At 44.6% G+C, this 26428-nt stretch overlaps 1 protein-coding gene across 2 annotated transcripts; it reads right to left on the reverse strand.

The window, feature by feature from the left end:
* Window positions 1–604: 604 nt before the first annotated feature.
* mtrf1l (mitochondrial translational release factor 1-like) lies at window positions 605–19409 on the reverse strand. 2 transcript variants are annotated; one of them, XM_041208413.1, is made up of 8 exons: window positions 19335–19409; window positions 16308–16872; window positions 14834–14913; window positions 11939–12122; window positions 9593–9756; window positions 8370–8487; window positions 7475–7611; window positions 605–1097 (listed from the first exon to the last, which is right to left on the reverse strand). In XM_041208413.1, exons 2-8 carry the CDS (start codon window positions 16756–16758, stop codon window positions 867–869), a joined length of 1365 nt encoding a protein of 454 aa, XP_041064347.1. In that variant the 5' UTR covers window positions 16759–16872; window positions 19335–19409; the 3' UTR covers window positions 605–866. The 2 variants fall into 2 exon arrangements, with proteins under 2 accessions (XP_041064347.1, XP_041064356.1); XM_041208422.1 differs by having other exon boundaries at window positions 19331–19392.
* Between the last annotated feature and the right edge of the window lie 7019 nt (window positions 19410–26428).

Below are 26428 nucleotides of genomic sequence, written 5' to 3' on the forward strand. Positions count from 1 at the left end.
TGGTCTTAACAGCTTCAGATTCCTAAAGGGGTCATAGTGGACACTCGTTCTTTCCAGTTTATTTAGGTCTCAACAATAACTTGCATATATATATAGCACCTTTAACATAGGAAAACATTCCAGTGCACTTTGCACGAGCGTCATTATAGAATTATCAGATTGACAGGGTGCTACAGAGAAATGTTAGGATGGGTGGCCATTAGCTTGGTCAAAGGGGTAGGTTTTAAGGATCATCTTAGAGGAGGAAGGTGAGGATGGGATTCCAGAGCTTGGGTCCCAGGAAGCAGCTGGCAGTGGTGGAGCAGTAAAAATCAGGATGCTCCAGAGGTCGGAATTGGAGGGGTGCAGAGATCGCAGAGGAGATTACAGAGATAGGGAATGGCTAGATTTTGAAAACAAAAGATTAGAATTGTAAAATTGAGGCATTGCCAAATCAGGAACAGATGTTGGTCAGTGAGCACAGGCTGACGATGGGTGACTGGGAGTTAGGATACACGCAGCAGAGTTTTAGATGAGGTCAAAATTATGGAGATGGAAGACGGGAGGCTGGCCAGAAGGAAGTTAGAATATTCAAGACTGGCAAATAATAAAAACGTCAGGAAAATACATTCTCATTTGTTTAACATTTATTTATTCATCCTTGGGTTGATGACAAGGTCAACACTTATTATGCATTCCCTTGTTGCCCTTGAGAAGGTCACTGTGAGCTGAATCCTTAAACGGTCCCAGTCGTGTGGTGAAAACACTCAGACATTGCTGTTAGATGGAGAGTTCCAGAGTGAAATATGGGAAGCCGACTAGGGCAGAGTGTTGGGAGGGTCGAGTCCAGACGTGACTGAAGTCTAGAAAGTTCTCTTGTTGAGTCCTCACTGATGCCTGTGCTCATTCTGCTGGCTCGATGTACTCTGTTCCAGTAACTCAAGGAGAGAGTCAGTGTCTGCCAGGCCCTTCAGCTCCTCAACCATGTCGTCCAGGAGCTCCTCCCCCATCATGAAACTCCTCAAGTCATAAAGTGATTTTCCAATCCTATGATCCGTAACCCTATCCTGTGGAAAATTGTACGTTCGGATTTTTTCTGACCTTCCCTTGGTCCCAACCTGGTAAAAGAATTGGAGAAGAAAAGTTGGTGGATAACTTGCAACTTAGACAGACTGAAATTACTTCCTCTGGTAGAGGAGGCCAGAACAAGGAGCCATAAACTTAAAATGAGACTAGGCCGGTCAGGGGTGATGTCAGGAAGCACTCTAACAAAGAGCAGTGGAAATCTGGAACTCTGTCCCCCACAAGAAACTGTGATAGGTTTTTGTTAGCAAGGGCACTGGGGGATACAGAACCAAGATGGGGTAAATGGAGTTAAGACATGGATCAGCCCTGATTGAATTGAATGGCAGAACATGCTTGAGGGGCCTCTTCCTATTTCTTTTTTACATGTAATATTTTGTCACAACGCTTCCAGTGTAAACTTCTCATCTCAAACCTGTTTAACCAACTGTGCTCACTCAGTAGGCATTAGGATTTCACCCCAGTGTTAAACATAGGAAGAGGAGGAGGCTATTCAGTCTCTTAACTTTGTTCTGTCATTCAGTTAGAGCATGGCTGAGTTTTACTTAACCTCTTTGCTCCGAATCTCCCCAGCCTAACACAATAAAACTCAATTAAATTTCCTCTTAACCTTCCCTGCTCAACTGATAACAGCCCTCATATCTCAGGTCTCCACACAGGAGTGTAGCTTCCCACCCTTGATAACTCCCCAAATAAAAACAGAAAAAGCTGGAAAAACTCAGGTCCGACAGCATCTGTGGAGAGAGAAACAGAGTTAACGTTTCGAGTCTGTATGACCCTTCCTCAGGGCTGAAGAGGAGTAGAAATGTGATGAAATTTATTCTGTTTAAAGGGTGGAGCAGGTGAAGCTGGATAGAAGGCTAGCATTGGTGGGGACTAAGGAAAGATTGACAAAGACATCATGGACAAAAAGGACAAAGGGAGTGTTAATGGTAGTGGTCAGGGGTAAAGGTGGCGCTGATAGTGGTATAAAGGTAAGAAAGCAGAAGGTGTGAATAGCAGAACAAGGGTATGCGTTCTGTGAAAGAACAACATGGAACAAGTAACAGATGGCCCTGTGGAGGTGGGGTCGGGGGAGGGGGCAGTAGTTGAGGAAAAGGATGGAAAAAATGAATAAAAAGGAATTAAAAATGGGATAAAACAAAATAAATTAATAAAAATGGAAATGAGTGGATACAAAATATAAATAAATTTTAAGAAGGGGATTAAAAAAGGGGTGAAGATAGAGGACAGCGTTCATGGTCTGAAACTGTTGAACTTGAGTTTTTCCAACATTTTCTGTTTTTAGTTCAGATTTCCAGCATCCACAATATTTTGCTTTTATCTTGATAACTCCTGGGTTGCTGTCCATGCCTGATTATGTTTCTACAATAAGGTGTGCAAAATTGCAAACTCTCTGTTTCATGTTTTATTTGTAAACCTTTCTCCAATTCTAGAACATCAGTATCAAAGCTCTTAGATAAGGAGTTTAAACAGATTTGTACTTTAACAAGATTATCAGTTGTGGCTCAGTGAGGAGCATGCTTTCCCTATTAGTCACAAGGTTGAAAGTACAGACACCCACACTGGAGCATTGAGGCAATGCAGCACTGTCAGGTGTGTCGTCTCTCATGAGAGACATTAAACCAAGGCTCCATCTGTGCCCCCTTAGGTGGATATAAAAGATCCTCTAGTTCTTATTTTGAAGAAGGGCAGGGGAGTTCTCTCCAGTGTTCCGAACAATATTTATCCCCCAGTGAACATCACTAATTCAGCAGGTCTGGCAAATGTGGAGAAAGAAAGAGATAATGTTTCAGGTCAATGACCTTTCATCCAAACTGGGAGATTTTAGGGATGAGCAGCCTTTAATTAAGTTCAGAGCCAGAGTGGTTAAATGACAAGAGGAGGTGATAATGAGATAAGTTATTAACACCGATGGGATCGTCGAGTCAAACAGCAGAGGAGGAAGTGAATCGACCCACGGTACCTGTGTCTGTTTACCCACATACATACAAACACCCATTTTTCCCTGGCTCTGTCCAACCTGTTTTTCTCTCAGTAGATTCTGCCTGACCCATGGAATGTTTCTGGCTTCCGCAGTGTTTCGCTGGTGTCACAAAAACACTACTTTAGTCACTGGCAAAAGGATCCGAGAGGGGGGGTGGTGGTATGCAGAGAGATTGGGGGGAGGGGCAGGGAGGACAAATTTTCTTACAACAGCAAATTGCAATGATCTGGAACGCGCTGCCTGAAAGGACGGTAGAAAGGGAAGGGGAATTAGATAAACTCCTGGATATGTGGAAAATATTGGGGACATTGTGGAGTGAGACTAATTGAAGAGCTCTTTCAAGGAGATGGCAGAGCAATGATGAACTGAATGTCCTCCTTAGACGTTTTAAGATTCTAAAACAGATGTTCTGGTTATTTAGACAAGCAAGATACTAAAGGTGCTGGAAATCTGAAGTAAAATTAGAAAATTCTAGAAATACTCAGCAGTGAAACTAGAGTTACCAGCTTACAGTGGCCCTTCTCTCTATTGTTGGTGGTTAAGTTGTTTACTATACAGATAGTGTCTCAACTCCAGCTGTTCAAAAACTGGAGTTAGAAACATAGAAAATAGAAGCAGGAGTAGGCCATTCGGCCCTTCGAGCCTGCTCCACCATTCAGTATGATCATGGCTGATCCTCTACCTCAAAGCCGCACTCCCACTCTCTCCCTGTTTCCCTTGACGCTTTTAGAGTTGCCCGAAAACCGGATATTTTTATAATGTTCCATACATCAATTGTAATGGAGTAAAATTTAAAAGATAACTTATCTGGACAGTTCAGCTCAGTGCTGCACTTGTACCATGTGGCTCCAGACTAGTTGTCAGCTTTGTCACTTCGCACACCACTCTATCCCACGCTCAAAGTGCCCTTAACCCCACCCGACCGAACCACCCAACTCCAAAATCTGGCAATATCCAACCTCCGGCACAGCCTCTGTTTCGAGGTTGGTGGATCTGAGGTACTGTACCTGTGTTACAATGCTGACTACACTTCAAAAGTACTTCATTGGCTGTGAAGCACTTTGGGAATCCTGAGGCCAAGCAAGGTGCTACTGAAATGTAAGTCTTTCCTTTCTACTTACCCAGCTGTGAATTTACAAATTTAAGGAGTTTTGTGGCCCAATCTTGGCCTGTGACAGAGGAAACATTTCTACTTCTGAGTGGTCGGAACTAGGGGCCATAAATCACTAATAAATCCAACAGGGGATTCAGGAGAATCTTCTTTTACCTAGTGAGTGCTGAGAATGTGGAACTCACTACCATATGGGAGTGGTTGAGGTGGATGGTATTAGATACATTTAAGGGGAAGCTGGATAAACACAACAGGGGGAAAGGCTGATGGAGTGAGATGAAGTGGGGATGGGGGGAGGAGGCTTGAGTGGATTTTATACATAAGTATTGAGTACTTGCATTTATATGGTGACTTTCAGGATCACTGGACATCCCAAAGCCCTTTACAGCGAGTGAAATACTTCTGAAGTGTGGTCACTGCTATAAGGTAAAGGATATGAGGGCCCTTGAGGGGGTACAGGGGATTTGTTTCAGGGGTGAACAATTTTAGCTACAAGGTTAGGTGGTGTTCTCACTGAGCAAAGGGAACTGAGGGGAGATGTGACCGGAGCGGGGGGGGAACGATCCAATGGTGGGGAGGGGTCGGTCTGACAGGGGGGAGATGATCTGGTGGGGAGCGGGTGGCGGGGGGGGGGGTGCACAATCCGACAATGTGGGGTACAAGATTATGGTTCAATCAGGTAGACAATGCAAAGCTGTTCCCATCAGCTGATGGTAGAAAGGCCGGGGACACAAACGTAAAGATTGGGAAAGAGACGCAGGGAGGACGTGAGGAAGAGTTTTTCTTACAGTAAGTGTTAATGATCTGGAATTGGCTGCCTACCAGGGCAGTGGAAGTGGAGATAGTCAATGATTTCAGCAGGAAATTGGGTGGGCACTTGAGGGGTATAAACTTGCAGGGTCATGACTGGGTTGCTGAGAGCCAGCATGGACTTGATGGACCGAAGGGCCTCTTGTGTGAGGTAATGCCTCTATGCCATAACACCTGAGGATGGAGAGATGGGGAACAGTGGCCTAGCGAGATTCTACAAACAGCAGAGTGTTAAAGAACCAGCTCATTTACCTGGATCTGGAGATGTAAACGGGAAAAACAGATTCATGGGAAAAGCTGCGTCCAAGACAAAAGGTGTAACCACGTCACCTGTTTCAGCAATGTTTGTCGAGGGATAAAATAGCCAGGGAGAACTCCCCTAATTCCTGAGGCAAAAAACTGGAAAATAGTGATTCCGACACCAGTCAGATGGAGACCAGGATTGGGAAACTCTCCGCTTCTTCCTCGAACAGAGGCCCGAACAATCCCCATCCACCATTACTCTCCTCCGTCTGGCTGAACTTGTTCTCTCACTGAACAATTTCTCCTTCAACTCCTCTCACTTCCTCCAAATAAAAGGTTTGGCTATGGGTACCCGCATGGGCCCCAGCTATGTCTGTCTCTTTATGAGATATGTGGAACATTCCTTGTTCCAGTCCTACTCCGGCCCCCTCCCACAACTCTTTCTCCGGTACATCGATGATTACTTTGGTGCTGCTTCATGCTCTCGTCGGGAATTGGAAAAATGTATTAATTTTGCTTCCAATCTCCACCCCTCCATCATTTTCACATGGTCCATCTCTGACACTTCCCTTCCCTTCCTTGACCTTTCTGTCTCAATCTCTGGTGATAGACTGTCCACCAATATCCATTACAAGCCTACCGACTCCCACAGCTACCTCGACTACAGCTCCTCACACCCCGCTTCCTGTAAAGACTCCATCCCATTCTCTCAGTTCCTTCGCCTCTGTCGCGTCTGTTTCGATGATGCCACTTTCAAAAACAGTTCCTCTGACATGTCCTCCTTCTTCCTGAACCGAGGTTTTCCACCCACAGTCGTTGACAGGGCCCTCAACCGTGTCTGGCTCATCTCCCGTGCATCCACCCTCACACCTTCCTCTCCCTCCCAGAACCATGATAGGGTCCCCCTTCTCCTCACTTATCAACCCACCAGCCTCCGCATTCAAAGGATCATCCTCCGCCATTTCCGCCAACTCCAGCATGATGCCACCACCAAACACATCTTCCCTTCACACACCACCACCCCCCCGCACCCCCCCCCCCCCAACATCAGCATTCCGTAGGGACTGTTCCCTCCAGGACACCCTAGTCCACTCCTCCATCACCCCCTACGCCTCAACTCCCTCCCGCGGTACCTTCCCATGCAACCGCAGAAGGTGCAACACCTGCCCCTTTACTTCCCCCCTCCTCACTGTCCAGGGGCCCAAACACTCCTTTCAAGTGAAGCGGCATTTCACTTGCACTTCCCTCAACTTAGTCTACTGCATTTGTTGCTCCCAATGCGGTTTCCTCTACATTGGAGAGACCAAACGTAAACTGGGTGACCGCTTTGCAGAACACCTGCGGTCTGTCCGCAAGAATGACCCGAATCTCCCTGTCGCTTGCCATTTTAACACTCCACCCTGCTCTCATGCCCACATGTCCATCCTTGGCTTGCTGCATTGTTCCAGTGAAGCTCAACACAAACTGGAGGAACAGCACCTCATCTTCCGACTAGGCACTTTACAGCCTTCCAGACTGAATATTGAGTTCAACAACTTCAGATCATGAACTCTCCCCTCCATCCCCACGCCCTTTTTGATCCCTTTTCTAATAATTATTATATATTTTTTATATTTTGTTATTTTCCTACCTATTTCTATTATTATTTTTAAAAATTATTTCCATCCATTATTTTATCTCCACCTTTTAGTCTATTTCGATCCCCTCCCCCCACCCCACCCCCACTAGGGCTATCAGTACCTTGCTCATCCTGCTTTCTACCCTTAATGTCACCATTTGCACCTCTTTTAGCTAATATCACCACCATCAACACCCCTTTGTCCTTTTGTCTATGACATCTTTGGCAATCTCTCCTTTGCCTCCACCTATCACTGGCCCTCTAACCAGCTCTACCGGTCCCACTCCCCCTCAACCAGCTTATATTTCACCACATTTCTATTTCTCTTTAGTTCTGATGAAGAGTCATTCGGACTTGAAACGTTAACTGTCTTCCTCTCCGCAGATGCTGTCAGACCTGCTGAGCTTTTCCAGCAATTTTAATTTTTGTTTTTGTTTCAGATTTCCAGCATCCGCAGTATTTTGCTTTTATCTTGGGCTTGCCTGTGATTCCTCCCAAGTCAAACAGCCCAACACTCGCTTGTCCCGGCACCCGCCAAGAGAGTGGGCCTACTGGGCTGCTGTGGAAGTGGAACCCGCAGTATGAGCGACGACATGCAAGGCGGGGAGAACCTGAAGGGAGTTGAAAGCAAGGCCACAGGTACCTGAATCTTTCGAGCATAATGTCGCTTGTTAGTCTGTTCCTCCAGCTTCATGCTGTATAATTTAGCTCGCAGCATTTGCATTGTCTTCTCTCGGTTCTTCAGCTGTGACCTTTCCTGTTGGCACTCAGCGACCACACCTGCCGAGCGGCAGAGTGAACCAGTTATTAAAATGAAAGAACTTGCATTTTTTTTTTTTAACATTCTTTTATGGGATGTGGGTTTCGCCTGCAAGGCCAGCATTTGTCGACCATCCCTAGTTGCCCTTGCTAGGCCATTTAAGAGGGCTGTTCAGAGTCAACCACATTGCTGGGATCTGGAATCAGATGTAGGCCAGACCGGGGAAGGATGGCCAATTTCCTTTTCCGAAGAACATAAGGGAACCAGGTGGAGCTTTTACAACAATCGATGATAGTTGTCATGGTTGCCATTACTGAAACTAGCCTTATATTCCAGAGTTATTATTAACTGAACTTAAATTCCACTAGCTGCCAGACAATTAGCCTGGCTCTCTGGATTACTAGTCTATGACATTGCAACTACACCACCATCTCGCACACACAGCACATTTCACAACCTCCCAAATGCTTTGCAGACAACTAAATACATGTAGTTATTGTAGCCACTGTTGTGGTAAAGGAAACACGGCAGCCAATTCGTAGCTTCGAAGTGTTCAGTTTCCTCTCCATTGATATTCTTGTCCCAGTACCATCCCCCGTTTGGGCACAAAATTCTCCCCCGTCCCCTCCCTCCCCCCCACAACATTGAGAAAGAGATGCAACAGAAACAACAGCATTACTCTTTTTTCCCTCCGTCTCAGCTCCAGGATCTGCCAGTAAATGGGAGTGAAAATGGACTAACTGTACAACAGGTGCTTAGAGTAAGGGACTGCTGTTACCTGTTGGTATGTGCAGAATGCGAACTGCGCTGTCTGTCGTGTTGACGTGCTGACCCCCAGCTCCACTCGCTCGTTTCGTCTCTATCCGTAGGTCTTTGGGGTTGATGGTCATGTCAATCTGATTGGAGGAATATCAAGGTAATGTTGTTTAACCAAACTACAGGAGCCATGTGTCAGTGTCCACTAGTCCAGACTACTGAATTCCAGCCTCTTGCTCATTCCTGACTTCCTCTATCGCCTCCCTCTCCTCTTTTAAGACTCTCCTTAAAACCCATCTCAGGGCCAGGCAGGGTTTTACTTCACCCTCAGAAGGTGGTGACTGAGCGATTTAATTGGCCGCTTCAGAGAACATCAAGAGTCAAACACGCTGGTGTCGAAATGGAATCAGATATAGGCTAGAACAGGCAAGTAATACCAGTTGGGGTTTTGCAACATTTTTATCACCTTTTTTAACTGAATTCAAATTCTCAAACAGCATTGACATGATATGAACTAAAATCACTAGGCCAGTAATATAACCACAACACTACGAGGCCTTATAGGGGAGCATGTTCCAGATTTTCACTGTGTTCGATGGGGACAGTGTAGAGGGAGCTTTACTCTGTATCTAACCCCGTGCTGTACCTGTCCTGGGAGTGTTTGATGGGGACAGTGTAGAGGGAGCTTTACTCTGTATCTAACCCCGTGCTGTACCTGTCCTGGGAGTGTTTGATGGGGACAATGTAGAGGGAGCTTTACTCTGTATCTAACCCCGTGCTGTACCTGTCCTGGGAGTGTTTGATGGGGACAGTGCAGAGGGAGCTTTACTCTGTATCTAACCCCGTGCTGTACCTGTCCTGGGAGTGTTTGATGGGGATGGTGTAGAGGGAGCTTTACTCTGTATCTAATTCTCCAAGATCTTTGTATTACTCCGATTCAGGCATAAAAACAGAAAATACCAGAAATGCCCTGCCGGGCAGTATTTGTGGAGAGCAAAAGAGAGTTAACGTTTCAAGCCATGACCTCTCTTCAGAGCTGGCCTTTTGTACATACTGATTTTAATTATTCCACCATTGGTGGCTGTATCTTCAGCTGCCAAGGCCCTAAACTTTGCAACTCCCTCCCTAAAGCTCTCCACCTCTCTCTCCTCCTTTAAGTCACTTCATAAAGCCTTTGGCCAGGCTTTTGGGTACTTGTCATTTTGATTAGCAAATGGCTCTAATTGATGAGAGCATTGCAGCTACCTCAGTAGGCTGTGGTAATATGGCCACAGTCATAGTGCTGGTATGAGTCCTGCCTTGTTTCTCAGTTTTGGGAACTCGTTGGACTCTATGCACTCCCCCCTCGTACTTCATTTGCTTGTAGGACTCCCGGCCACTCACACTGGCTGTAGCATGTCGCAGACCCCCTGTGGAGAAAAGACCAGGGTTAATACTAGCTTAAAGAAACAGTACAACAAACTGCATTTAAAATTCTCATCCTTGAGTTCAAATCTCTCCAAGGTCTCCCCCTACCTTGTAACTTCCACCAGCCCTCAACCCTCCAATTCTGACCTCTTGCATTTCCCTAATTTTGATTACTCCACCATTGGCGGCCGTACCTTCAGCTGTCTGGGCCCTGAGGTCTGGAATTCCCTCCCTAAACCTCTCCGCTTTGCTATCCTCTGTGGAAGCTGTCCCCATGACCAAGCTCTTAGTCACCTCACTTAATATTTTATGGCTCAGTGGACATGATGCTTTATAACGCTCCTGTATATCACCTTCTTGCTCCTTTAAGGGCCCTCTATAAGGGCAGACGATGACATAGTGGTAATGACACTGGATTGATACTCCAATGTTCTGGGGGCACAGGATCAAATTGCACCACAGCAGCTGGTGGAATTTAAATGCAATGAATAATCTGGAACTGAAAGCTGGTCTCAGTGCTGGTGATCAGGGTCAATTAGAACCATAGTACCATAGAACAGTACAGCACAGAAAACAGGCCATTCGGCCCTTCTAGTCTGTGCCGAAATATTATTCCGCTAGTCCCATTGACCTGCACCCAGTCCATAACCCTCCAGACCTCTCCCATCCATGTATCTATCCAATTTATTCTTAAAACTTAAGAGTGAGCCTGCATTTACCACGTCAGATGGTAGCTCGTTCCACACTCTCACCACTCTCTGAGTGAAGAAGTTCCCCCTAAACCTTTTCCCTTTCACCCTAAAGCCATGTCCTCTTATGTTTATCTCTCCTAATCTAAGTGGAAAGAGCTTACTCGCATTTACTCTGTCTATACCCCTCATAATTTTGTAAACTTCTATCAAATCTCCCCTCATCCTTCTACGCTCCAAGGAATAAAGTCCTAACCTGTTTAATCTTTCCCTGTAACTCAACTCCTTAAGACCCGCCAACATCCTAGTAAATCTTCTCTGCAATCTTTCAATCTTACTGATATCCTTCCTGTAGTTAGGCGACCAGAACTGCACACAATACTCCAAAGTTGGCCTCACCAATGTCTTATACAACCTCAACATAACATCCCAACTCCTATACTCAATACTTTGATTTATGAAGGCCATTGTTGTAAAAACCCATCTGATTCACTAATGCCCCTGTAGAGAAGGAAATCTGCTGTCCTTACTTGTCTGGCCTATGACTCCAGACCACTGTGGTTGACTCTTAATTGCCCTCTGAAATGACTTCGCAAGCCACTCAGCGGAGGGGCAATTGGGCAACAAATGCTGGTGACCCCAATCTCCCATGAAAGAATTTTAAAAAGTATAAATGGGAGTATAAAAGTAAAATCCTGCAGATGTTGTAAATCTGAAATAAAAACAGAAAATGCTGGAAATACTCAGTACATACTCTGACAGCATCTGCAGAGAGAATTTTTATTTTTATTATTTGTTCATGGGATGTGGGTATTGCTGGCTAGGGCAGTGTTTATTGTCCTTGTTCACAGGACATTTAATTGCTGTGGGTGTGGATTTTTATTGAATTCAAATTTCACCATCTGCTATGGTGGGATTTGAACCCAGGTCCCTAGACAATTACCCTGGGTCTCTGAACTATTGTCAAGTGACAATACCACTATGCCACCACCTCCCCATAGAGTTAATGTTTCAGGGTCAGTGACCTTTCATCAGTTCTGATGAATCTGTTCTTGACTTGAATCTGTTTCTCTCTCCACAGATGCTGCCAGACCTGCTGAGTATTTCCAGCATTTTCGTGTTCTCATTATATAAGTTGTTGCTGTAACATGTTCTTCAGCTAATGGTGAAGCAATTGAAATTGACGATGCTCAAAGAGTCAAATTGGAGGAGCCTAGAGATCTCAAGAAGGCTGTAGAGCTGGAAGAGATCGCAGAGATAGCTCCATGTCTCCTTATCTCTGTAATCGCTTCTGGCCCTACAAGCTTCTGAGATCTCTGTGTTCCTTCAGCAAGGCCACACAGGGATGTGAAGCTCTGCATTTTCTTTTATTCCTTCATGGGATGCGAGCATCGCTGGCAAGGCCAGCTTCTACTGCCCATCCCTAACTACCCTTGAGAAGGTGGTGCTGAGCCACCTGCTTGAACTGCATGTGCAGGGAAGCAGTGGTGTGTACCTAGATCGCTGTGGCAGTATTCCAAAACTTCAAAGTGCCAGTTCTTGAAGGCCGCATAGCCTCTGTACATTTCGAACATCTCCGCAGTGAACAGCATGGACTCCTGTCCCCCAACACCTGCTGTCACCTCCAGAATCAAGTCATTATCATCTGCATCTTCAGGGGGAACCACGAGTGAAATTATCTGAAATGAAGGAAGTTGCGGGTGGGGGCGGGGAGGGTTTGGTTGGTAGCAGGGCAGAGTTAAAAGAAACAATAAAATGTCAAAACCACTTCACTGGAAGCTGGAGGTGAGAGGTCGGCTGATGGACCAGACTCCAGACTTTTAAACACCCTCTGCATTGCAATGTTCCTTTTTGCTCATTCCTTCCCCTTCATTGTGAGGATTATCGCACCCTCTCTAATACTGACTCCTACTGAGGAGCTTAGATGTTGTACTACCCTTGCACCTCCCTTCCTCAAGGGCAATATTCTCTTCACAGGAAGCTAAGATTCAAGTCCCACTGAGGCTAAGGTCTCACTGAAGCTTTAAGAGTCTTACACAGTTGCAGAGGTTCAGTTGAGATATTAAACTGAAGTCACTGTGGGGGAGGTGGTGGTGTGATGGTAATGTTGCTGGGCTTGTAATCCAAAGGCCCAGGCTAACGCTCTTGGGACATGTGTTCAAATCCCACCTTGGCAGCTGGTAGGATTTAAATTCAATTAATAAAATCTGGATTTGAAAAAAAAAAACTAGTCCCAGTAATGGTGACCCCATGACAATGTTTATTCGTTTTTTTGTTGTAAAAACCCATCTAGTTTTTACTAGGATGTTGCCGGATCTTAAGGAGTTGAGTTACAGGGAAAGATTAAACAGGTTAGGACTTTATTCCTTGGAGCGTAGAAGAATGAGGGGAGATTTGATAGAAGTTTACAAAATTATGAGGGGTATAGACAGAGTAAATGCGAGTAGGCTCTTTCCAGTTAAATTAGGAGAGATAAACACAAGAGGACATGGCTTTAGGGTGAAAGGGGAAAGATTTAGGGGGAACTTCTTCACTCAGAAAGTGGTGAGAGTGTGGAACGAGCTACCATCTGACATGGTAAATGCGGGCTCACTCTTACGTTTTAAGAATAAATTGGATAGATACATGGATGGGAGAGGTCTGGAGGGTTATGGACTAGGCGCAGGTCAATGGGACTAGCGGAATAATATTTCGGCACACACTAGAAGGGCCGAATGGCCTGTTTTCTGTGTTTTGGTGTTCTATGATTCTATGGTTTTGGTTCACTGAAGGAAATCTGCATCCTTACTTGGCCTGTGTGTGACTGTAGATATACAGCAATGGATTTTTTAAATTTCTTTCATGGGATCTGGGTGTTATTGGCAAGGCCAGCATTTTTTGCCCATCCCTAATTGCCCTTGAACAGAGTGACTTGCTCGGCCATTTCACAGGGCAGTAAGAGTCAACCACATTGCTGTGGGTCTGGAGTCACATGTAGGCCAGACCAGGTAAGGATGGCTGATTCCCTTCCCTAAAGGGGATCAGAGAACCAGATGGGTTTTTACCACAATGAATGATAGTTGAGACTAGCTTTTCAATTACTGATAGAATTTAAATTCCACCAGCTGCCGTGATGGGAGTTGAACCCTTTCCCTGGGCCTCTGGGTTATTAATCCAGTGACATTACCACGACACCACCACCTCCCTTTAACTCTGACTCTTAACTGCGCTCTGAAATGGTCTGAATCTGGGGTTGTTCTTCTTAAAGCAGAAGTTAAAGGACTTTTGAAATGAGGGGTTTTGAGAGAGTTGGAGAAGCTGTCTCCAGTAGCAGATAGGTCAGTAACCAGAGGATAGAGATTTAAGCTAATTGGTAAAAGAACGAGAGGAGATGAACAGTCATTGAATATTTTCAAGGCTGAGCCAGATAGATTCTTGATCAACAAGGCAGTCAAAGGATATAAGGGGTAGTCAGGAAAGTGGAGTTGAGGCACAATCAGATTGGCCACGATCTCATCAAACGGAGGAGCAGATTCGAGGGGATGAATGGCCTACTGCTGCTAATTTATTTTTTGTACCTTTGTATGTTCTTACAGAGGACTTTTTTTTTTTTACACACAGAAAGTTGTGATCCAGAATCCACTGCTTGAAAGCAGATTCAATATGAGCTTTCAAAAGGGAATTGGATAAATAATTAAAAAGACAATTTTTGCAGCATTTTAGAGAAAGAGGAGTTGGACTTATTTTCAAAAAGCTGGCACAGACACAATGGGCTGAATGGCCTCCTCCCATGAAGTATGATCCTAAACTATTCCTCTAGTGAATGATGTTGAGGAGCCCCTGTGTTTGGGATAGTCTCACAGTGAGAAATCCTGTATCTTATTCAGTACCCAGATGAAATTGCTGTGTGGTTGCAGGGGGACTTATATTTTCCGTGCCAAGGGATCCGTGATCAGGTCCAGATTTCTGACCCCAATGGATTTCCACATTGTCCAGCAATGAACTCACTCAGAGTGTCACAGATTCCATCAACATCACATGTGTCTCAACACATTGTCTTGTGGAGGCAATTCCTGCCTCTTCAACCTGAGCTGAGCTTCCCACTTCATATCCACTCCATCTCTAAGGCTGCGCCTCTGTATTATCATCCACCCCTGTAATATTGTCCGTCTCCATAATATTGTCCACCTCCGCACCTGCCTCAGCTCACCTGCTGTAGAATCCTCATCAAGCTCTAGGGAAAGGCCTCCTCCTCTTCCTGGTGTTCCTCATTGCCTTTCCTAACTTGCTCCAAGAGGCTTTGAGACAACCGAGTGTTGGAAGCAACAGGTTTGATGAACCAAATATCCTTCTCCCATTCCCTGGATCTCACTTTTCTGGCAATCTAACAGATTCCGGGTCTGGTTATTACCTTAGACTTTAGGGCTCTGATGGTTTCCAGGCAAGAACTCTCTTCACTTTCAGCAAGTTTCTTCAAATCGATATCCTCATCTGTAACACAGATACGGCTCATTATTTTTCTAACTCAGATTTCACTGGACACCCGTGATCTAAACACAGAGCAAGAGTTAGACAGGAGCACACTGTGCTTCAAACACATGGAGGCAGTAACATAAACTGAACAGGAGTAAGTGGATAATTCACAAGGGGCTGCAAGGAAATAAAAGAGTTACAAGGTGAGGAAAGATGAACATAAGAACAGGGAGCAGGAGTAGGCAATTCAGCTCCTCGAGCCTGCCCCGCCATTCAATTCAATCATGGCTGATCACATTTCGGCCTCAACCCCAATTTCCCGCCCTCTCCCCATAGCCTTTCAACCCGTTACTAATTTAAAATCTATCTATCTCCTCCTTAAATTTATTCAGCATCCCTGCATCCACTGCACTCTGAGGTAGTGAACTCCACAGATTCACGACCCTTTGAGAAAAGTAATTCCTCATCTCCGATTGCAATCTACCACCCATTAGCCTAAAACTATAGCCTCTTGTTCTAGAATGCCCCACAAGGGGAAACATCCACTCTACGTCTACTTTGTCTACCCCCTTTAGCATCTTATATACCTCAATTAGATCTCCTCTCATCCTTCTAAACACTAGCGAGTATAGGCGTCGAACCATCTATATGAAGATGTTTACTTGTGCAGAACAAACCTGCAGCTTTACAATATCTAATTGTGTCTTAAACAGCCTCACCAGCTACCCCATCAGGTCATTCCCCACACAGATTAACTGTAAACTGTGGCTCAGTGGGTAGCAGTCTTGTCCCTGAGTTGGAAGATTGTGGGCTCCAGTCCCACTTGAGGGTCTTCCATAGATAATCCAGGCCAACACTCCCGGTGCAGTACTGAGGGAGTGCTCCACTATAAGAGGTGCCATGGTTCTAGGTGAGATGTTCAACAATGGCCCTTTCTGCCTCTTCAGTTGAACATAAAAGATCTGATGGTCCTATTTGAAGAGTGGGGGAGCTTCCTCCTCCTCAACCCAGTGTCCTGCTATCCAATATTTATCCCTCAATCAACATCACAAAAGCAGACAATCTGGTCATTATCACAGTGTTGTCTGTGGGATCTTGCTATGCGCAAACTGGTTGCTGTGTTTCTTACACTTCAAAAGTAGTTTGTTGACTGTAAAGTGCTTTGGAACCTCAACACTGCGAAAGCAGTTACATAAATACAAGTCTCTCTTTCTATCACAAGCAGGTAGGTATAAGTGTGGATGGCTAATACAAAACAGGTCTCCCCTGATGTTATTCACAGTCAGTTGGAAGGTTCTGCTGTTACCACTGGGGAGATGGGACGGGGGATGAAATTGTTCAGGAAGTGTTAAAAGCAGCTTCACAGGTAATACAAGCCCTGAAGCACATAGGGAATGAAGCGTGTCCTTCACCTTTCAGCAAGCTCGCAATGTCCTGTAGCTCCTGCATTTTGAGCCTTAGCTGCTGCAGTTCCGTTACCACCGGTGCCAGTTCAGTCACTCTCCTCCTCAACACTTTTGCCCTTTCCTCCTCCTCCTCCTCCTCCTCCGGGGAAGCCTGGGTGGAACTAAGCCTCTGCACAGACTCCACGTACTCCTGCTCCAGCTTCCTCAGGTAATCCTGTAGCGAGCTCCGCGCAAAGAGTCCTTCCACCACCTGCGTGCTGGCGCTGAAGGCACGAGTGGACTCTGGAGTGCTGGCAGGGAGGTTGGCGTACAGAGGCCCACGAAATCCACGCCTGGTTTTCTGCCAGAAGCAATACCTGACGCACCGGAACGAATGCTTTGCAAGGCAGCTCAATGTGTGGATTCGGCTGCTGGTGCCATTCAGGGTGATTCGGAGAGTCTGACCGATAAGCAGCATGTTCCACACACAGGGTGGTCAGTCCCCCTCGATAGCACGGCTGACGAGTGATAGTCTTGTTTTACGACGCACCAGGAAAAATCCGATCCGAAAGAGTTCTCGGAGATTTTAAAGCTACAGGATAGAAAGTGAACACAAACATACATTTCAGTCATCACAGAATCGTTACAGCACAGGTGGCCATTTGGCCCATCATGTCCATGCTGGCTCTTCTAAGAAGTAATTCACACACTGTCACTCCCCTGCCCTCTGCCCACATTCGTCCTTTCCAGGTGCTTCCAAAATTGAAAAAACGTTGAAAAATTTATGGCACAGAAGGAGGCCATTCGGCCCATCGTGTCTGCAGCGGCTGAAAAACGAGCTCCCCAGGCTAATCCCATTTCCCAGGACTTGGTCCGTAGTCCTGTAGGTTACAGGACTTCAAGTGAATATCTAGACACCTTTTAAATAAGTTGAGGGTTTTTGCCTCTACTACCCCTTCAGGCAGTGAGTTCCAGACCCCTACCACCCTCTGGGTGAAAACATTTCTCCTTATCTCCCCTCTAATCTTTCTACCAATCACTTTAAAACTATGCCCCCCTAGTCACTGACATCCCTTCTAAAGTAAATAGACCCTTCCCATTCAATCCAGGCCCGCACTACTTTGCAGATCACAATCAAATCTCCCCACAGCCTCCTCTGTTCCAAGGAGAACAACCCCAGACTATCCAATCTTTCCTCATCGCTGCATTTTTCCAGTCCTGGCAACAGCCTCATAAATCTCCTTTGTACCCTCTCTAGTGCAGTCAAACTGCAAAAATAAGCTTAATGCCTTTTACTGGCCTCTACCTTCCTGACATGATACACAGAGACCCATTCAATGAAAATCCACTGGGACAACATGAACCAAGGGATGAGATATTAAACTGAGGTGGCATCATCTGCTCTCTCAGGTAAAGGAACCCATAGCGCTCTGAAGAGGAGCAAGGGGTTCTCCCTGGTCAATATTTATTCCTCAACCAACATCAGTGAAAGGGATGACCGGGTCATTTATCTCATCGCTGTTTGTGGGAGCTTGCTATGCACAAATTGGCTGCGTTTGTGATGTCCTGAGGACATGAAAGGTGCAATAGAAATATGTCTTTATTTTTAAAGCAAAGTCTCAGAAACAGCAATGAGCTTAAGCACAATAGTAAATCATCTGTTTTAGTCATTCTGGTTGAAGGATTATGTACCCATTAAATTATTGTAAAACTGGAAACACTCAGCTGGTGAGGATGAGATAGACAAAACAAACTTGCATTTCTATAGCACTTTTCACGACTACTGGACATCCCAAAGGGCTTTACATCCAATGACGTACTATTGAAGTTAGATTTGGGTGAGGTGTTCAAAATCATGAGGGATCCAGGCAAAGTAGATAGGGTGAAACCATTGGTGGAAGGATCGAGAACCAGAGGACACAGACTTAAGGGTAATTGGCAAAAGAGGAAATGGAGACATAAGGGAAAACTTCTCCACATGTCAGTGGCTAAGATTTAGAAAGCACCGCCTGAGAGTGTGGTGGAGGCAGGTTCAATTGAGAGATTGAGAGGGGATTTAAAAAAAAAATTCTTTCCTGGGATATGGGCGTCACTAGCAAGGCCAGCACTTGTTGCCCATCCCTAACTATCTTTGAACTAAGTGGCTAGCCAGGCCATTTCAGAGGAAAGTTAAGCGTCAATCACATTGCTGTTGGGCTCAAGTCACATGAAGGCCAGACCAGGCAGATTTCCTTCCCTAAAGAACATTAGTGAATCAAATGGGTTTTTACAACAATCAATGATAATTTCACGGTCGCCATCACTGAGACTTCAATTCCAGATTTATTAATCAAATAAACTTAAATTCCAACAGCTGCCATGGTGGGATTTGAACCCATGTCCCCAGAGCATTAACCTGGGTCTCTGGATTACTAGCCCAGTGACATTAGCACTACACCACTATCTCCCCATGTTGGCCCATGATCTGAAAAGGGAAAATTTACAGGGGAGTGACACTAGGTCAATTGCTCTTGCAGCAGGGCCAATTTGACACAATGGGCCTCCTTTGACGCTGTAACCATTTTATGATTCTATGTTTAGTCACTATTGCAATGTAGGAAACACGGCAGCCAATTTGTGCACAGCAAGCTCCCATAAACAGCAATGCGATAGTGACCAGTAATCTACTTTTTGTGCTGTTGATTGAGGGGTTAACGTTGTCCAGGACACGGTGGAGAGCAGCCCTGCTCTTCTGGGGAGCAGACGGGGACACCAGTTTAACATTTTATCTGAAAGACGGCACCAGCGGCAGTGCAGCACTCTCACAGTACTGCGCTGGGGTTTTCACGCCTGGATTTCTGTGCTTAGCTCTCTGGAGTGGGGCTTGTACCAGAGCCTTCTGACCCACTGAGCCAGGTCTGGCTCAGAACTGGAGGCATCTAATTGCACAATGTTTCCCTATCACACCCCCCGCCCCCCCTGCACACCTTGATGGGTGTGCAAGTGTCCCAAAGATGTGTACTGGGAGGAGGGCAGAGTTGCCCTGGTCTCCCCAATGAGCACCTACCTACCTACCTGACTCCAGCCAGCAGAGTTCCCCAAACTGCGCGATCCCCGGGCTGAGGGCGCACAGCTCTCAGGCCCCGCCCCCTACCCACAATCCACCCCGCCCGCTCTGCACGTAGACCGCTTTCCCAGCCGCGGGGGTTTGTGGGACAGTCTAGTCGCCATTATCTCATCTATTTCCGGGTTCCAACACGTTTAAACAGGCGGAATAATTACTTCAGACAGTATTTTTTTAAAGCATATTTTTACAAGCCGTACTTATAATTCTGATATTTTATCCCCTGCGATCTAAATCTACTAAATCAGACATTCGGAAGTCATCGTTGTTTTTAAAAGGACAGTTTTAATCTATTTTTACTGAGTCCCTGGAGGAATATTATTTATTTTAAAGGATAACATTAAAATTCAACAGCAAGGAGTTATGAGAAGTTGGAAATAAAAACGGAAATGTTGTAATTGCTCAGGAAGAATTCGTGGGTAAACCCTGCCGCCATTGATTGGTCCGCGATGCAGTGACGCGTACATCACGTGGTCTGTGCGTCATCGTCATGTGACTTTTTCCTGCTTTCTTTATCTGCAGTCTGGTGGTGTTTTGTTAACTGTCTCAGATACCTTATAAAATGTTCATATCTTTTCAAAAAATGTATGGCTACGCTTGCTATTAAAATGAAGTTATCAACACACATACTAATATTGAGTTATAAAGTAAAAATGTGATGAAATTTATACTGTTAAGAGGGGTGGAGTAGGTGAAGCTGGATAGGAGGCCAGCGATAGGTGGGGGGCAAAGGAGAGACAATGAATAAATGGATAAAAATGAAAATAAATAAAGATAAGCATAAGTGGATAAAAAATAAAAATGAATATCGAATAAACTTCTAGTCTTTCTCTTATTTCTCTTCAGCTCTGAAGAAGGGTCATATGGACTCGAAGCGTTAACTCTGTTTTTCTCTCCACAGATACTGTTAGACCTGCTGAGATTTTCCAACATTTTCTGTTTTTGTTTTAGATTTCCAGCATCTGCAGTATTTTGTTTTAACATGTGTATCAGGCTGGTTTTTGAATAGCTGTGTTTCAGTTCTATTTCACCTGAGGTATTTCTTTTTTCAATATTCATTTTTATTTTTTATCCACTTAATTTTATTTTCATTTTTACTTGTTGTTTTATCCCCACCTTTTATCCTATTTCCCCACCACCGTCCCCTCCCCCCTACTCCACCCCCACAAGGGCCACCTGTGACTTGTTCATGTTCTTTTCAGAGTGCTTACCCTTGTCCTGCTATTATCACATTTTGCTTTCTTACCTTAAAGCCACTATCTGCACCTCCTTTAGCCCCTACCAATACTATTAAAACCCCCATTGTCCTTTTGTTCATGACATCTTTGTCAACCTCTCCTTTGCCCCCACCTATTGCTGGCCTTCTATCCTTCTCTTTAGTTCTGAAGAAGAGCCATATGGACTTGAAACATTAACTCTGTTTTTCTCTCCACAGATGCTGTTAGACCTGTTGAGTTCTTCCAGCATTTTCTGTTTTTGTTTCAGATTTCCAGCACTTGCAGTATTTTACTTTTACATGCATATCAGGTTGGTTTTTGAATAGCTGTGTTTCTGTTCTATTATCTCACCTAAAGTATTTCTCTAACGTATAAAGATGAGATAACTGGGTTGCACTTCTGCAACTTACCACTCTGTGGCACCATGCTTGTGCAGTTAGGAGGTTCAGCTTTTACCAAAATAGTTGGAGCTCACTGCTTGCAAGGGTAGTGGAAGCGGAGACAGTGAATGATTTTCAAAGGAAATTGGATGGGTGCTTGAGGAAAATAAACTTACAGGCCTATGGGGATAGAGGGGTGAATGGGGAATGAGTAGATTGCTCTACAGAGAGCTGGTATGGACTCGATGGGCTGAATGGTCTTCTGTGCTGTAATAACTCAATGGATCTAGTTTTGGATGATGGGGACAAGGCTGACATTTATTGTCCATCTCCTGTTGCCCTTAGTTAACGGTCAGAAGCCTTTACCAGATCCCATCTGGTGTATTGCATTTAGTCTGAGTGCAGCACCTCAGGAAAGATGTATGGAAGGGAACAGGGCAGATTGAAATCAGGACAAAAAGGATTAACATATGAAGACAAGTTTGATAATTTTATCACACTTGCATCAGCTTTGATGTTTATGCTTAAACCCTGGAGCGGCACTTGAACACAGAATCTTTTGATTCAGCAGGGAGTGTGCTACCAACTGAGCCACTGCTGACACACATTGCAGATAATAAAAAATAGAAAATGACTGTCATGCTTTCTGAAAGAGCAATGATTAATGCATTTTCAGGGAAGGTGGTGGTGTGGTGGCATTGTCACTGAACTAGTACTCCAGTGATGCAGGATAATACTCTGGGGACCTGGGTTCAAATCCCACCATGGCAGATGGAATTAGAAGTTTAATGGTGATTACGAAACCAGTGTTGTAAAAACCCATCTGGTTCACTAATGTCCTTTAGGGAAGGAAATCTTCTGTCCTCATCTGGTCTGGCTTACATGTGACTCCAGACCCACAGCAATGTGGTTGACTCAAATGGCCTAGCAAGCCACTTTCAGTTCTCAAGGGCAATTAGGGATGCCCACATCCCATGAATTAATAAAAAAAAAGATTTTGAAAGTAAAACTTTGGGATAGATTAGGAGCTGAATAAATGTTTTATACCAAAAGGCAAGTTTTTTTCCCAACAAGCAATTTATTTACATGATGTTTAATGTTACATCAAAAATTGATAAAGATTGTACATTAGGAGACAGCTTCATTGTACCTGAAATATCAGCAGGCAAAAAAAATAATAAATCCATAACATTGTTCTCTGTATCAATTATAAATCAGAATATATTTTTGCTGACAATTATATCATTTCGACAAATGACAAAGAATTTATTCCGACAGTTATAAATAGATTTTCAATTGCCCATGAGTGAAAATTTCTGTTTAAGTTTCAAAGTTGGCATTTAGATATAGATATATATTTACTTTCTACAAAAAATATGAAACTGACTTGAAAAGCTCATTATTTGTCCTCGTAGCAAGTTAATGCATTGTCAGTTTCCAATGAAATAAGCATTAGAAATTACGGCATTTCTTCAGATGTATTTCATTTAAAATCTGCTCAGATTTTTTTAATGTTATCCCACAATCACATAAAACAGGTGTGGGTGGGGGGAGGAGGTGTGTGGGGAGCATTTGACCCATCATGCCTAAGCTGGCCCTTTGGAAGAGATGTGATAGTATAGTTAGGGTAACTACTGCATCCCAATGCCTGAGCACAGACAGGGCCACCCTGAGTTAATCCCACCTTCAATTACTCCAAAAGGGATCTCGTAACTTCAGAGGGGGAGATTCCCATGCAAAACTCCCTCCCTAACAGCACTGTGGGTGTACCTACACCACATGGGCTGCAGCAGCTCAAGAAGGTGGCTCACCACCACCTTCACAAGGGCAGTTAGGAATGGGCAATAAATACTGGCTTAGTCAGCGATGCCAACATCCCATGAAAGAATTTTTAAAAACTTTTCACCTCTCCGGGTGCGCAGAGGCCTTATGGTCAAATGGGATTTCATCGCCAGGGACCTGCTTATCATGAAAATGCCCCTGACCTCTGATCTTTAGGAACAAATGAAAGTCTTTGTCAATTGTAATTCTGTGAAGGCAGGGGTCCTATAAGAAAATCAGGTTATCTTCAACTCCTCTCCCCACCTTTCAGCAATTGTCAGTCAAAAGGAAGGAACAGTGCAGTCACAATGGACCCAGTTTAAAGAGGAAGGTAGTTCAAAGTGCTCACAGATCTACCCATTACTTCCGGCTTTCGGTTGACAACCTGTCTGCATTCAAATCTTGTTTTCAGGGTTTCTCTGTAGGGTCCCTTTCTCCTTGAAAGGCAAGATCCAAAATGTCAGGAGAGATGGGAGCAGGAAGGGAGGGTGAAACAATAAATTATGAAATTCCTACTTTCTTTTTTGGTCTTCTTTTACTGGAGGGATACTTTACACTGTGTTTCCAATCCACCCCAAACACCCACCTCAAGATCTCCAATCTTCCTCCAGCTTGTATTGAAATCTGAGAGTCATCTCCTGCTGTAACTCCTAACCTTTGGAAGTCAAATCTGTGGAACTCACCTTCCTGGCTCACTGGCTTGCCACCACCCCACCGACCACCCCCGCCTTCTTTAGCCCTTACCACTGCCATTAACACTCCCTTTGTCATGTGCCCATGACATCTTTGTCAATCTCTCCTTAGCCCCCATCTGTCATTGACCTTCTATTCAGCTTCACCTGCTCTGCACCCCTTAAACAGTATAAACTTAATCACATTTCTAACTCTCTTTGGATCCGAAGAAGAGTCACACAGACTCGAAACGTTAACTCTGTTTCTCTCTCCACAGATGCTGTCAGGCCTGCTGAGATTTACCAGCATTTTCTGTTTTTATCACAGCTAAACTCAGTGATTCCCCCTACATAAGGGGAAAGAGTATGGGGAGGGGCAGCTGGAAGTGGTGGTGGAGAAGAAGTCAAACAGAGAAAGCCACCCCATCATCTTTTGCAGCCAGGTTTCCACAGACCTGAGCATGTGTATGGTAGCCAGTGTCTTAACCTGAACAGAGAGGCAAATTGAAGGTTCATTCCCAGAACTCGAGCCATGAGAATAGAAAACTCCTTTTAAAAAGGAAAAAAAAACAAAGCACCTTGAACAACCCTCGTCAGGAGAAACCCCAAATTTATGGACCAAAATCCGCCCTTCCTCTTCCCGGCTCCTTGAACCCCACCTCCAAGTTCAAACATTTTTAACTCATTCCCTCTGTGAAACATATCGAGTTATTCAAATAGGAGCAGAGAATTGCATTTAACAAATTGTTCCGTCACATTTTCTATAACAGGAGATCAATATTATTGTCCCCCTTTAAAACACAATATTTTAGCGAAGGTTTCTTTCAAACATATATTTAATGTTTTCTCTCCTATATGTATATATATAATATATATGTGTGTGTGTGTGGTATATGAAAATCATTACTTTGAAAACTCACAATCACCTTGGTGGAAATACAGTATTAACTTCGAGAGGCCTATCAGCCTCTCTTGTGTAAACTCTAAACATTTCTTTAATAGTGTCTGTACGGTTCCTTAAATTGTACATCATCAGACATCACCACGGCAACACATCTTTGCATAGGGAAATGAAAAATAGCCCTTTTAAAATCGTGCTTCCTGAATTCCTTGGAGGAGTTAGAAAAACTATTACAAAAAGTGACATGCTACTTTATTCTCTTAAAGTGGATTCAGTGACACAAACGAACTGTGATTTCAGATTTTAACCATATATATATATATTACATTTACAATCTATATATACACAAGAGTTGTTGCTTATAAATAAAGTGTATGATTCTGTTCAAAAAAGCGAATCTAACAGAGAGAGAGGCAGAAAAGATGGTCGGATTAAATATAGGCACAGCAACGTAGTGATGGGCAATTCATGAGGGATAACTAAAGCAGCGAGTTCCTATTTACACAGAAATAAAGACAGAGCTATTTCAGTAGAATTTTCCCAGAGTCAACCTCACCCAGTCAGACCACCTACACGGGTTACTTGATTTTTGGTTTGTTTTCCTCGCCGGCAGAATGGGAGTTGAGAAGTCATTTTCAGGGAATTTTTCGAGCTGTCAATCTTCATTTGTGTGACCCTGGATTACTGCTCCATTTCTGTGTTCTGCACAATACCAGGGAACAGTTTAGAACCCCCCCACCCCACCCCCCACGCCCATTTAACATCCAGCGGGAGATTTCCCTCGACCCCCAGAGGCAGATGGTGATTTAGTCTGTCTGGGTCAAGCATGCATTGAGGCCCAGGCATTAATGTTGCCCAGGGCTCCCACTGCCAATGTTAAGGGCGATCAGTGTGGGGTGGCGTCCGCTGTTCTCCTCTGCATCCACTTGGATTTTGCTTTGACTTAAAAGCAGAGCTTTTAACTCTGGATTACTCCTGATTTCCCTACTTCTCTCTCTGCTTCCAGATTACGCCTTGCATCCTGGCCCTCTTTGAATCCGGATCATTCCGCGTTTCATAGGCTCATAGATGTTTTCAGCACAGAAGGAGGCCATTCAGCCCATCGTGTGCACACCAGACAACAAAGATCTGACTACACTAATCTCATTTTCCAGTGCTTGGCCCATAGCCCTGGGGGCTATGGCAACACAAATGAATATCTAAATACTTCTTAAATGTTATGAGAGTTTCTGATTCAACCACCCTTTCAGGCAGTGAGTTTCAGACTCCCACCACCCTCTGGGTGAAAAGATTTATCCTCAGTTCCCCTCTTAGCCTTCTACTTCTTACCTTAAATCTATACTCCCTGATTATTGACCCTTCAACTAATGGAAAAAGTACCTTCCTATCCACCCTATCCATGTCTCTCATAATCTTACACACCACTATCAGATCCCCTCTCAACCTTCGCTGCTCCAAGGAAAACAACCCCAACCTATCCAATCTCTCCTCATAGCTCAGACCCTCCAGCCCAGGCAGCATCCTGGTAAATCTCTGCACCCCCTCCAGTGCAATCACATCCTTCCTATAACATGGTGACCAGAACTACACACAGTACTCCAGTTGTGGCCTAACCAGCATTTTATACAGTTCTAGCATAACCTCCCTGCTCTTATATTCAATCCTCACTGGATTTAAATCCCTCTGCTGACCTAATGTCCCTGGATTATTAATGGTGCATCAGCATAACCACTCTGCCCATGCCAAGGGAGGAGATGCGGAGCTGCTAATCACCAGGGTTGGGAACGCTTACGGTGAGAGACGTTCAAGGAAGAAGGCTTCAGTATTCTTGTCCCAAGATGGTTCAATGCACAGGGGTAGCAGCCATCTGAAACAACCCCAGCATTGGCATGGTTTGAGGATTATGTGGGATACACCACTATTCATCGTGTGGGATATATCATCATTCATCATGTGGGGATTTTATCATTATTCATCCAGTGCATGAGGATGCATTTCAGCTTGGAAAGTAGGCTTGGTGCAGAACTTCCAGCCACGATTTTACTGAATGATGGA

This window comes from Carcharodon carcharias, chromosome 2, assembly GCF_017639515.1.
Source record: "Carcharodon carcharias isolate sCarCar2 chromosome 2, sCarCar2.pri, whole genome shotgun sequence".
Lineage (NCBI taxonomy): Eukaryota > Metazoa > Chordata > Chondrichthyes > Lamniformes > Lamnidae > Carcharodon > Carcharodon carcharias.